At 52.1% G+C, this 14009-nt stretch overlaps 1 protein-coding gene across 1 annotated transcript in view; it reads left to right on the plus strand.

Annotated features, from left to right (window-relative positions):
• LOC138843573 (phosphatidylethanolamine-binding protein 4-like) overlaps positions 1-14009 on the plus strand; it is a 209527-nt gene that overhangs the window by 101102 nt on the left and 94416 nt on the right. Inside the window, exon 4 of the mRNA XM_070048173.1 lies at positions 13857-13955. Within this exon, the coding sequence (XP_069904274.1) occupies positions 13857-13955 (99 nt within the window). The remainder of the gene's footprint in view (positions 1-13856; positions 13956-14009) is intronic.

The following is a 14009-nucleotide window of genomic DNA, read 5'->3' on the forward strand; positions in this document are numbered from 1 at the left end:
CCTGTCAAAAAATAAAAATTAAAAAAAAAAGGGATGAAGGACTACAAGTTGCTACAGCGCGAATGAACCATCCTGCTGAGAGAGAGCAGCCAAGCACCAAAGGCCGCGTGTTCTGTTGTTCCATGGGGAAGAAACAGCCAGGAGAGGAAAAAGGAGGTTATGTAGACAGCAAGTAGATTAGTGGTTGCCTAGCAGGAGCGAGGGCACAAGAAATGACTGCCCATGGGCACAGTATCCTTTTGCAAATGTTGTAGGCTAAGATTATGGTGATGGTTGTACAACTGTCTTTGTTCATCAATAATAATAACAATAGAAATATACTCAAAAGCGGTGACGTTTATGGCATATAAATTACATATTAGAGTTTTATTAAAAATGAAGACATGAAGGCTAGCATTGTGGCATAGTAGGCTAAGCCTCTTCCTGCAGTGCCAGCACCCCATATGGGCACCGGTTCGAGTCCTGGCTGTTCCACTTCCCATCCAGCTCTCTGCTATGGCTTGGGAAAGCAGTGGAAGATGGCCTAAATCCTTGAGCCCCTGCACCTACATGGGAGACCCAAAAGAAGCTCCTGACTCCTGGCTTCAGAATTGCTCAGCTCTGGCCATTGTCGCCATTTGAGAAGCGAACCAACAGATGGAAGACCCCTCTCTCTGTCTCTCCCTCTCTTTGTAACTCTACCTCTCAAATAAATAAATAAAATCTTCAAAGAAAACAAAATTAAGGCATGCCCACGTCTAATTCTGCTTCTAAGTCTTCATCATCGTCCCAGATGACGCGCTAGCCGTGACTTGTTAGTGTGGCTTCTCCCACCTGCTCGCGCCCTGCTCCACAGTGATGAGACCTCTGTTCCAGCAGTCTTCTTTCCTACTTCCCCAGTGGAATGCCCTTTGCAACTGAAGTGAGAGTCCTGGAGTGCCCTTGGCACAAAGGGACAAGGCCACCCTGACAGCTCCAAGGTCGTGTACTATGTGCCGTGGACTCCACTGTAGAATTTTGGCTGATTTTTAGCAGGTCACATGTTCACGTGGCTCAACAATCAGCAGCCTCCCCCGACCGCTGCCACCTCTGCCCACCTTCCTACACCACCCGTGGCCTCTCCCGGATTTTGTGGTTTGGGAATTTTTCAAGTACCCCTCCAGAGTTGGCTTATGCAAATACAAGCAAATGTGAAGAAACAATGTCTTCTTTCTCTTTACCTTAAAAGTGAGTTAGTCAAAAGGCCGCTCTGCACCTTGTCTCTTGCTGAACACCCTGGGACTGTAGGGTTGGTTGCTGTTTTCCATTGTGAGTCAATATCATTGTGTACCAACCAATCCCCAGCTACTTGAGTAATTTCCAACTTTTGCTATTACAGAGCTGAAATGAAGAACCTTAAATGCAAGCCATTTCATAAGTGTGCAGATACCTTTTTTTGTTAATTTTCCAATTTATTCTTTTCTTAGTTCAAAGTCAAAGACAGACAGACATCTCCCATCCACTGGTTCAGCTGGAACCATGCCTGGAACAGCTGGGGCTGGGCCAGGTGGAAGCCAGGAGCTAGGAACCCAATCCACGTCTCCTACTTGGGTGGCAGGGATCCAAATATTCTAGCCACCACCTGCTGCCACCCAGGAAGCTGGAATTGGAGCAGAGCCAGGGTTCAAACTTGGGCACTCCAACATGGGATATGTGCATCCCAAGTGCCACCTTCACAGCTGTGCCGAACGCCCGCCCCCACATGCCTGTTAAATATGGGGCTAATGGTTAAGGCACCCGCCTCCCATATACTGGAGAGCCTGGGTTTGAGTCCCGGCTCTGGGTCTTCCCTGCAGCTTCCTGCTGGTGCAGACCCTGCGAGGCAGCAGGCGGTGGCTCCAGGAGTCGGGTTCCTTGCAAGTACAGAGGACACCTGAATTAAGTGCCTGGATCCTGGCCTTGGCCCTGGTTCAGCCCCTCACTGTTGGACGCATTTGGGAAGCAACCCAGTAGATGGGAGGGTTTTTTTTTCCTCTTTCTCTCTCTTAGATAAAAAAATTTATGATCCAAAAAATAAGTATCACAGACATGGGATTGCTGGGTCGACTTGTACACTGTCCCTCTTCGTCAGTCCTAGAGAAGTGTGCGACGCCTTGGCGGGGCACGCCCTGTGGCTCTGGGGTTTGCATCACACTGGGAAAGACTTTGCCTCCACTCTGCTGTCGCGAGGCGAGATTTGCTCCTTTGTCTTTTGTTGTGCTGCGGTAGGAACACGTAGCATGCGCCGTACCCACCCCAGATGTAGAAGGGTACAATCCCGTGTTGCGAACTGTGGGGCAAAGTTCCCCGGCGGATCACTGACAGAGTTTGTACTTTCCTCTTCCACGCTGCCCGGGGAAGCCGCAGTCCCGCCCTCCGCTCCTCAGGCTGGGCTGCTTCAGTTCCTCACCCAGCTGGAAGACACGGCGTCTGTCCTTCCGTGACCGGATTATTCCTCAAGCCGTAGCGCCCCCGGGGTCACAGGGGTCACCCATGCCGACCCTTACTGCAGTGTCTCCTTCCTTCTGGAGGCCAAATAATGCGCCACCGTGTGTATGGACCACATTTTCCTTTTTTTAAAAAAAGATTTATTTATTTATTTAAAGAGTTATGCAGAGAGAGAAGGAGAGGCAGAAAGAGAGAGGTCTTCCATCCACTGGTTTACTCTCCAGTCGGCTGCAACAGCCGGAGCTGAGCTGATCGTAAGCCAGGAGCCAGGAGCTTCTTCCGGGTCTCCCACGTGGGTGCAGGGGCCCAAGCACTTGGGCCATCTTCCACTGCTTTCTCAGGCTACAGCAGAGAGTTGGATCAGAAGTGGAGCAGCCAGGACTCGAACCGGCGCCCATATGGGATGCCGGCACCGCAGGCAGCGGCTTTACCCACCAGGCCACAGCACCGGCCCCACATTTTCTTTATCCATTCATCTGTCGATGGATGCCTGGATTGCTCCCAGCTCTTTGTTTTTAATTTTTAAGATTTATTTATTTATTTATTTGAAAGTCAGTGTTACAAAGAGAGAGGGAGAGCCAGAGAGAGAGAGAGAGAGAGAGAGAGAGAGAGATCTTTCATCCACTGATTCACTATCCAGATGGCCACAATGGCCAGGGGCTGGGCCAGGCTGAAGCCAGGAGCCAGGAGCTTCTTCTGGGTCACCCACATGGGTGCAGGGGCTCAAGGACTTGGGCTGTCTTCTGTTGCTTTTCCCGGGGAGCTGCATGACAAGTGGAGCAGCCGGGACTCGAACTGACACCCATGTGGGAAGCCAGCGTCGCAGGTAGCAGCTTAACCCACTCCGCCACAGCACCGGTAGTGCTTCCACCCCTTGACAGCTGTGACTAGTGCTGCAGTGAACATGGGAGTGCTGATGTCTCTCTTACACCCTGGCTTCAGTTGTTGGAGCCAGATCTGCAGAAGTGGGCATGCTGGACCGGATGAGAGGGTGACATTCACATCAAGTCTGGAAACCACAGGGTCCACCCTGGGTGTGGGAACTGGAGGGAGAGTGGCTTGTCTAGCCCAGCCCCCTCGTGTTTCAGGCACAAGGCAGTGAGAAGGTTTGAGATCCCCAGTCCACCATGCAACAAGCACTCGTGGGTACCTGTCAGGTTCGTGGTGGGTCACTAGGTCTGATGCCCCCAAGGAAACAGCTTCTCTCCTAGGCAAGAAGACACGAGGCAAGTGTGAAAATCTCTTGTGATGGGACATTGGGTTAAGTTGCTGCCTGCAACACCAGCATCCCATATGAGCACTGGTTCGAGTCCCAGCAGCTCCACTTCCCATCCAGCTCCCTGCTAATGCATCTAGGAAAGCAGCAGAATATGGCCCAAGTGCTTGGATCTCTGCACCCACATGGGAAACCCAGAAGAAGCTCCTGACTCCTGGCTTTGGCCTGCTTTAGTCCTAGCCATTGCAGCCATTTGGAGAAAGAACCATGGGATGGAAGATTATCTCTCTCTCTCTCTCTTTCACTCTGCCTTTCAAATAAATAAATAAATCTTGAAGGAGAGAGAAGGAAGAAAGAAAATCTATCCATCTCTGGGGATGATCCTGCTGTTGGAACTGTTGATGGCAGGCCCAGTCTCTTGGCTCTGCTTAGAGCCTGGGCCGCCAGGGTCAGGAGTGAGTGGCATGTGCCAGAGGCCTCCCGATGCCGATGCCTCCTCCCCACACAGCTCCAGCCTGCCTGCTCCCAGGGCCTGCCGAGAGTAGGCGGGGCTGGGCCGAGCTGGAAGGATTCTAGCCAGAGGCCAGGCTCTGGGGAAGCTTTCTCCCCACCGCTTATCTGGGGAGCACCTTCCCTCCTTCCCCCCCACCGCCAGATCCTTGTGAGGGAGTTTTTGGTGAGTAGTCAGGGTCACGGAGGGGGCCAGGCCGCGGCTTCCTGACTGTATTAGGAGGGAAGATCCGTGACACATGGGCCCAGGGGCCCTGCCTTGGCTGCAGACTCCCAGATGTCTGTTGTGAGGTTGCTTAGCAGAGAGAGGATCCAGGGTAAAGCTCAGGATGTGGCCACCTCGGAGAGGGCCACCCACAAGCACTTCCCTCCCGGCTGCCTCAGTAGGAAATGCGACAGCAGGTGCAGGCGGGCTGGGTGGGCGGAGGAGAGTCCACCGTCCATCCGTCCGTCCGGAACACCCGGGGCCACTGTGTGAATAGGGCAGGAGTATGGGCCCTGGCACTGCCCACAGGGACTTTGTTGAAGTGCAAATCTTTTCTCTCTCTCTCTCTCTCTTTTTCCCTAAGTGGAAAAACAGTGCGTTTGGGGGCAGAAACTTTGGGAAATCGGAAAAGCACAAAGCAGAAAACAAAAGCTCCTAATGATAGCAACACTGGAGACATCATCAGTCAGTATCTTACTTCCTGCTCTTCCGTCTGCTTTCCACCACGGGCGGGCGAGGCTTTTTTCTCATTACTGTGACTAAATCCCCGAGGCAGGCTAACCTTGTACAGAAAGAGGTGTGTGGGGAGAGCGTGTGGTCCAGCCGTTAGAATGCCATATGGGGCTGCCTAGCCCACGTCCCAGCCCCTCCGTTCCTGATCCAGCTTCCTGCTACCATGCACCCTGGGAGGTAGTAAGTGATGGCTTATGGCCGGGGCCCCTGCCATCCACGTGCGAGACCCAGATTGAGTCCTGGGCTCGCTTGGCCCAGCCCTGGCTGTTACAGGCATCCCCGGGGATGAACCAGTATAAGGAAATTCTCTCCCTGCCCGTCTCTGTCTCTCCCTCCCTGTCTCTCTGCCTTTCAAATAAAATGAAAAAAAAAAAACAATTTATTAAATTGGCTTAAAAAATAAAGGATGATAAAAATCACAGAGGTCTATTTAGCTCACGGTCCTAGGGAATTAGGGCGTGGCGCTGATATCAGCTTGGTTCTGGTGGGGGCCTCAAGGTGGTTGGCAGGAGGGTGTGCGAGGGAGAAATCACAGTGCTAAACAGGAAGCTAGAGAGTGACCCGGGGCGGGCTCACTCTCACGAGATCTGCCTCAGCCTCCCGCGAGAACTTCTTCACTCTCTTCCGAGGGCAGTGCCTGGACAGCCTAACGCGTCTCCCATGAGGCCCAGCCTCTCAGAGTTCCTACTCCCACGCTGAGGGTCAGGCGTGCAGTCAGGCGTGAACATCCGGGGACAAACCACATCCAAGCCACGGCAGAGGCCCGCGGTCAAGTGCGTTTCACAAACTTTATGGGGAATTGGAATCAAGTGGTAAGTTTATCGGGGCCAGCATTGTACAGTGGGTTAAGCCAACACTTGAGACGCCTGCATCCCATATTAGAGTGCTGGTTCGAGTCCCGGCTGTTCCACTTCTGATCCAGCTCCCTGCTAATGGCCTGGGAAAGCAGTAGAAAGATGGCCCAAGTGCTTGGGCCTCTGCACCCACGTGGGAGACCTGGAAGAAGCTCCTGTCTCCTGACTTGGACCTGGCCATTGCGGCCATTTGGGGAGTGAACCAGCAGATAGAAGATCTATATTTCTCTCTCTCTCTCTGTGTGTCTCCTCCTCTGTTACTCTCTTTCAAATAAATTAAAGCTTTTTTTTTTTTTTGACAGGCAGAGTGGACAGTGAGAGAGAGGGACAGAGAGAAAGGTCTTCCTTTTGCCATTGGTCACCCTCCAATGGCCGCTACGGCCTGCGCGCTGCGGCACCGGCACCGCGCTGATCTGAAGGCAGGAGCTAGGTGCTTCTCCTTCTCCCATGCGGGTGCAGGGCCCAAGCACTTGGGCCATCCTCCACTGCACTCCTGGGCCACAGCAGAGAGCTGGACTGAAAGAGGGGCAACCAGGACAGAATCCGGCGCCCCGACCAGGACTAGAACCCGGTGTGCCGGCGCCACAGGCGGAGGATTAGCCTATTGAGCCACGGCGCCAGCAATTAAAACTTTCTTTAAAGAGAGAGTTTATTTTGGTGCAGAATTTTTTGGAAATCCATAGATATGAAGGGTCTTCAAAAAGTTCATGAAAGATGTATAATATGAGAAAACTAAGTGTGTATTTCAACATTTTTTGCACCAAAATAAACCTATCTTGCTTTTTGAAAGATATGTTTATTTATTTGAAAGGCAGAGTTAGAGAGAGAGAGAGAGAGAGAAATCTTCTATCTGCAGCTTCACTCCCCAAATGGCCCTAACAACCAGGGCTGGGCCAGGAGAAAGCTAAGAGCCAGGAGCTTCACCTGAGTCTCCCACATGGGTATAGGAGTCCAAGCACTTAGGCCATTTTCCACTGCTTTCCCTGGCGCATTAGCAGGGTGCTAGATTGGGGGTGGAGCAGCCAAGAGTCAAACTGGTGCCCATATGGGATGCCGGCACACAGGCAGTAGCCCAACCTGCTGCACCACAACACCGGTCCCATAAACCTGTCTTCTAATTCTATTTTCCACAAAGCTCTTGAAGTGTTCTTGTGAGTGTATGCCATTCATTTTTTTATCTGCTTCCCTTCTTTGTAAAAGACAGTGTGATTTATGCTGCATAGGATTTTGTACCCATTACCTCTATATACTACCTTAACAACCCGACAGAAACATTAAAAAGCATATTTGACAATTTTAAAGGCAAAGATGGGATATTATTTTATTTTTGCATATCTTTCATTACTAGTATAACTGAACATTTTAAAAACAGATTTATTTACTTATTTGAAAGGCGGAGTTAGAGAGAGAGAGATCTTCCATCCACTGGTTCACATCCCAAATAGCCACAATGGCCAGGATTTGACCAAGCTGAAGCCAGGAGCTGGGAGCTTCTTCCAGGTCTCCCACGTGGGTGCAAGGGCCCAAGCACTTGGGCCACCTTCTACTGCTTTCCCAGGCCACAGCAGAGAGCTGGATTGGAAGTGGAGCAGCAGGGACTCAGATCAGCACGGGTATGGGATGCCAGCACCATAGGCAGTGGCTTTACCCGATACACCACAGCACCGGGACTGAAATTGAACATTTGTTCATATGTTTATTAATTATTTGTGTTTCTTTTTTTAAGATTTATTTATTTATTTGAAAGTCGGAGTTACACAGAGAGAAGGAGAGGCAGAAAGAGAGAGAGTCTTCCATCCGCTTGTTCACTCCCAAATTGGCCGCAACAGTCAAAGCTGTGCCGATCCAAAGCCAGGAGCCAGGGGCTTCCTCTGGATCTCCCACATGGGTGCAGGGGCTCAAGCACTTGGGCCACCTTCCACTGCTTTCCCAGGTGCATTAGCAGGGAGCTGGATCGGAAGTAGAGCAGCCAGGACTCAAACCGGCACCCATGTGGGATGCCATCACTGCAGGTAGCGGCTTTACCCGCTACGCCACAGCTCTGGCCCCTTTCTTTTTTATTAATTGCTTATTAATCTTGCTTATTTTGCCCTTCAATTACTGGCTTTTTTTCTTATTGATTTAAAATGCACTTTACATATTAAGGATATCAACTGCTTTTCATAGATGTCACAAATATTTACCTTCAGCTTATTATCTTCAAATTTTAGTTTGCTTTTTTGTCACATAAAAGATTCACAAGTATGTCTAGTTAAATATACCAACCTTTTCCTTCATGCCATTTACTGTCAGTGGTTCGATGTGTATTCTTCCAGGCATTTTCTATGCATATGCAAATACATCTATAAATGTCTATAGTTAGAAATACAAAGTTTTCCTTCGTATTTGAGGTGATGCATGCACTCTGGTGCAACTTGCTCATTTCATGTACAGTCTACTGTAGATATCTTCCCACATTAGCATGCAAGGAGTGCACTCGGAGTGTTCTATTGTACAAACTTAATATCATGTTGCCAAATGAGTTTTTCCATTTTCATATTTAAATCTGGAAGTTTTACACTGTCTACAAAAAATAGAGATCTACGTTTATTTATTCCAGTCATTGTCCCAATGACACTTATCAGATAAGCTGTCCTTTCCCCATTGGCTTGAAGGATCGTTGTTGTCTATCAAGAATCATCTAGTAACAATAACTGTCATGGATTAAGTGCACGTATGTTGAAAACTTGAATTCCCCTTTGGATTTTCTATTTTGCTTCCTTTACTTTATATACTCCACATTGTTCTAATGAGCATAGCTTTGTAATAAGTTGTGTTCTCTGCAAAATCAGTATGATCCCGTATTCCATCTTCCTCAGTGTTGCCTTGGCTAATTCTCTTTCTTATTTACTTACATTTTCCCTTTTTTAAAAGATTTATTTATTTATTTGACAGGCAAAGTTGCAGAGAGAGAGAGACAGAGAGAGACAGAGACAGAGAGACAGAGACAGAAAGGAAAGTCTTCCATCTGTTGGTTCACCCCCCAAATGGCCCCAACAGCCAGAGCTAGGCCAATCCCATACCAGGAGCCAGGTGCTTCCTCCTGGTCTCCCATGTGGGTTCAGGGGCCCAAGCACTTGGGCCTTCTACTGCTTTCCCAGTCCATAGCAGAGAGCTGGATTGCAAGTAGAGCAGCCAGGACTTGAACCAGAGCCCACATGGGATGCTGGCACTGCAGGCAATGGCTTTACCCGCTATGCCACAGCGCTGGCCCCACATTTTGCTTTTATCATGAGCTTTAATCATCCTGTGGAGTTCTAAAGGCATCTATTCAGGATTTTGACTGGAATTGTTTTAGATTAACAAATTGACAAAATTTAACCATGAAGGCTTGTTGACATTTTTGCATAAAGTAATTATTTCTGTTTAGAAGCATTGTGTGTGTCTCCCCATCCATCCAAGTTTTCCTCTTATGCACTTCATCCTGTTTCTATTTTCTTTGTATGTCTTACATTTTTCATTAAGTTCATCCTTAAATATTTTACATTCTTTATTGCAATTACAAATGGGAAATTTTTTTTAATTTATTTGAGAGGCAGAGTTACAGACAGTGAGAGGGAGAGACAGAGAGAAAGGTCTTAGGTCCACTGATTCACTCCCCAGATGGCCTCAACAGCCGGAGCTGTGCCAGGAGCCAGGAGCTTCTTCTGGGTCTCCCACACTGGTGCAGGGGCCCAAGCACTTGGGCCATCTTCTACTGCTTTCCCAGGCCATAGCAGAGAGCTGGATTGGAAGAGGAGCAGCCAGGACTCGAACCAGAGCCCAGAGGGGATGCCAGTGCCACAGGCAGAGGATTAACCTACTGCACCACAGTGCCAGCCCTGCAAGTGGAAAATTTAAAGTTTATTTTATGACTATTATTAACATTTGGGGTCCATTTTTATTTTCATTTTTAAATTTTTTAAAGATTTATTGATTTATTTAAAGGCAAAGTCACAGAGGAGAGAGAGAGAGAGAGAGAGAGAGAGAGAGATCTTCCATATGCTGGTTCACTCCCTGATTGGCTGTAATGGCCAGAGCTGGGCCAATCCGAAGCCAGTAGCCAGGAGCTTCCCCCAGGTCTCCTACGTGGGTGTGAGGGCTCAAGGACTTGGGCCATCTTCTACTGCTTTCTCAGGCCATAGCAAAGAGCTGGATTGGAAGTGGAGCAGCTGGGACTTGAACCAGCGCCCACATGGATGCCGGCACTGTAGGCCAAGGCTTTACCCGCTGCAACACAGCACCAGCCCAGGGGGTAAGGGGAGGCATTTTTAACAGCTTACTTTACTGGATATTAGTGTAGTTGCTTTCAGTATCACTTTTACAGGAAGGGCGAGAGGGAGGGAGGAAGAGAGAGGAGAGGAGAGGAGAGGGGAGGGGAGGGGAGGGGAGGTGATGGGAGGGGATGGCAGGGGAGGAGAAGAAAGGGGAGGGGAGGGGAGGGGAGGGGAGCTTTATTTCTTCCTTCGATTTTCTTATCGTTGAAGCTAGAACCAGCTCTTGGATGTATGAAGCAGTTTCCTTCTGGGGTCCCACTGGGCTCACACGTGAGCACATACACAGGCACAGGCGTGCGTTCCTCTCCTGCTCTCACGTTGTCATCTGCTTCTCCTCTATTCTGCGTCCTTGGGGCTTTCTTGGGCTTGTCTTCATGTTGTCTGATGTAAGTTCCTGTCGCACCTCGCCTGTGGTGCCCTGCGCCTTTTGGATTGTAAAACGCAGCTCTGGGTATCTTCGTGTCTGAACCACTCATCTTTGGAAAGTGACCCGTGCCGCCCCCCTCCCCATGATGACCACTGTCGTCACTTGCCTCGGTGGCTGCCTCCGCCCCCCTCCCTGAACACATCTCTGCAGCCAGGGCCCCTGCTCACTGCTCCCCAGGCTCCCCTGCCCTATCCCGTTGGGTTCCAGAGTGCCGCCATTGTCTTACTCCTCCCCAGGGCCACCTCCACTGCCTCTCTGCCCATCTGTGAGAGGACGCCAGCCTCAAGCTCCAGGAAGGATGTCCCTGTGAGCTTACAGCTGCTGGCACACGGGCCCCCAGTGCCACGTGGCCATCCCAGGCCTAGTCCCCGAGTCACCAACCCCGCTGCCCCCCTGCTAGTGCCTCGTGCTGTCGTGCGACACTGCACAGCTCTCTCCTCCTTCTCCGCCTGGGTTCCCACTGTTTGCTTAGAGTCCTGTGGTCTGTCTTCTCCGGAGGCTCACGGCTGTGTGTGCGTGTGCATGTGTGTGTGCGTGCATGCGTGTGCGTGCATGTGCGTGTGTGTGCGTGTGTGCTCGGGCTCTCCTTTAATGGCTCCACTGCCTCCTTATTAGATGCCTCCTGCAACGCGCATCCAGCAGTGCTTGATCGTCACTCTGAGGCCTTGCTGCCCCACTGCGGCCGGCACACCTGGGCTCCCTCTACACTTGAGAAAGGCTTCCAGCTTCCGGCACTCGGTGGAGCCATCTGGACGTGTCCACCCCTGCCTGTCAGGACGGGGACGGGACTCTCCCCGTGCACTCACTTCCGGCTCTCCTGCCCACCAGCCTGAGTCCCCTCCTGCCTAGACCGGCACGGATTCCACACCTGCACGCGCCCGTGGAAGGCACGGAAGCCTACGATGCTCCGTCGTATAAGCAATCTCACACCTGCGCTGGTCCCACACGTCCTCTCTCAGTGCCCCCCTCTCTTGTTCGCTGGCGAACAGGAGCCAGGAGAAGACCCCGCCCTCCTGCATTGTCTTCGCCACGGCCTCCTTCTCTTGCGATGGCCCCCTTGTCCCTGCTTCCCACCCAAAGCTTGCCTCTTCGCCTGGGCTCCGGCTCCTGGCCCCTCCCACCTGCCCAGAGTCTTCCTCCTCTCTGCCCTGTGTTCCTCCCTTGCTAGTAAACCACTTCCGTTTCCCATTGGCTCACACACATGCCTATCACCCAAAAAAAAAAAAATCTGACTCTGCCTTCCTAACTCCGGCATCTCAGCCCAGCTGCCCTTCACTCCAAACTTCTCCTCCTCGTCATCTTTATTAGCTGCCTCCAACTCCTCCTCTCGCGTCTCCTGGAAGCTTCGCCCGCCCTACGTCAGTCCTTCCTGCCGCACTGAAACGCGTCTTGTCAAGATAACGGCGCTCTCCGAGCTGTCAAGTCGAATTGTCACGTCTGTGTCCTCGTCTTGCTCTACACCTCGGCAGCGCTCGGCTCCCTGAGCGCTTTCTCCCGCCTGAAACGCAGCTCTGCCTTCGCTTTCCTGGCACCTGCCCTTCCCCCGCCGCCCTGGCTGCACGGCGAACTCTGCCAGGCTCTCCGGCTCCTCCGCGTCAGCCGTGGGGCCCGTTCCTCCCTCGCGGCGGCTCTCATCTCGCCATTCCACGCAGTTCAGGACCACCAGTGAGCCAACAGCGCCCATGCTTAGAACCCAGCCTCCAGCTCTCCCCGGAGCTCCAGACCCTGGTGTGCCGACCGGATTGTCCTCTAAAAGGCATTTCCTCCCCTTCCCCCACCCCGTGTCTAAAACAGAACTCCCAACGTCCCTTTCAAACAGTCTCCTCTGTGTCCAGAAATGGCCCCACTCACCCAGGTGCTCTAGCCGGAACCCAGGTTTCATCCTGAATTCCAGTTTCTCCGTGGAGTCTTCATGGCCATCAAGCCCATCCGCAGACAGGGTTGGGTCCACTAGAACACACCTCCACCCGTTTCTTTGCTTCCATCCCCATTTCTCCCACCCTAGAAAAGGAGCCAGCATCCTGTCTTACTACGGTGGTCTCCTAACTGCCTCCTGGCTCCCTCCCTGGTCCTCTGCCAACCATCACCCAGCAGCTGGCCTGACTTTCTAAAAATGTAACGTCACAGCGAAACACTGCCCGGCCTGACACCCTCCCGAGGTTCTGCGCCGCACTCGGAATAAAACCCCGCTCCATGGCCAGCGCTACAGCTCGATAAGCTAATCCTCCACCTGCGGCGCTGGCACACCGGGTTCTAGTCCCGGTTGGGGCACCGGATTCTGTCCCGGTTGCTCCTCTTCCTGTCCAACTCTCTGCTGTGGCCCAGGAGTGCAGTGGAGGATGGCCCAAGTGCTTGGGCCCTGCACCCCATGGGAGACCAGGAGAAGCACCTGGCTCCTGGCTTCTGATCAGCGCGGTGCGCCGGCCGCAGTGAGCCAGCCACAGCAACCACTGGAGGGTGAACCAATGGAAAAAGGAAGACCTTCCTCTCTGTCTCTCTCTGTCTCTCTCACTGTCCACTCTGCCTCTCAAAAATCATTAAAAAAAAAAAAAAAAAAAAAAAAAACCTCTCCTCCTCCAGTGCTGCAAAGCCTTCTGCGGTCTGACCCTTGCCCCCTCTCCCCCCGCCGCACCACACCCACTGTCCCCCTAGCTCACGCCCTAGCCACAGTGGTACTCAGAGCCTGCGTCTTCCCCAGCTGAGGCCTTTGCAGCAGTGCCTGCTCCTGGAGTGCCCGCTCGTCTGCCCTGCTTGGGCTGTGCCATGGTGCTCACCACCCCCTCGATGTTTACCTTGCTTATTTCTGTATCTGGTTTTATTAGCTCTGTCTCTTCCCTAGAATAGATGCTTCCCCAAAGCATAGCTCTTACTGTCTTGTGCCCCGTTGGCTTCCTAGCCCCTGGAAGAGCTTCCGGCATCTAGTAGGTGGTCCACTAGATGGCAGGGGAAGGGGCGGCTGACTTCCTGGGGTTTCTGGTCATTGTTGCAATTCTTACACGGTTGTCCTGTGCTTGCTGGATCAGCAGTCGGGTTCCTCCAACCACCCCGGAAGCTTGCTCAGGGCCGAAGTCCTATTTTGGGGGTGCATCTGGTGCTGGGCACATGCAGAGGCTCAGTGAATACGCCTTGGTGTGTGTTGGGGGGCGAGGACTCACCCTTCATTAAAGGGAGAGCCAAGAGGCCCCCTGCTATGCCCGTCGCTGGCTTTTTTCCTCCAAGAACAACTGTGATACAGGGGGTTGTGAGAACAGGGAGGCTCTGGGTAGGACGGGCTCGGGGCTGGCTGGCTATTCCCAGCCGGAGTGGAGGTGGAAGGAGTGTCCACTCCCTTGGTGTTCTCCTGCCAACACTCAGCCACGATGCTACATTACTTCCGGTGCTTGTGTTGCAGGGGGCAAGCTACATCCTGGTGATGGTGGACCCCGACGCCCCGAGCAGGTCGGAGCCCAGGCTGAGGTTTTGGAGACACTGGTTGATGACAGACATCAAGGTAAGCAGCCAGGGGTCAGAGTTCACGCCCGGGGGAGCTGGAGGCCGGCAGGTG

The sequence above is a fragment of the Oryctolagus cuniculus genome, chromosome 8 (genome assembly GCF_964237555.1).
Source record: "Oryctolagus cuniculus chromosome 8, mOryCun1.1, whole genome shotgun sequence".
In the NCBI taxonomy this organism is placed as follows: Eukaryota; Metazoa; Chordata; class Mammalia; order Lagomorpha; family Leporidae; genus Oryctolagus; species Oryctolagus cuniculus.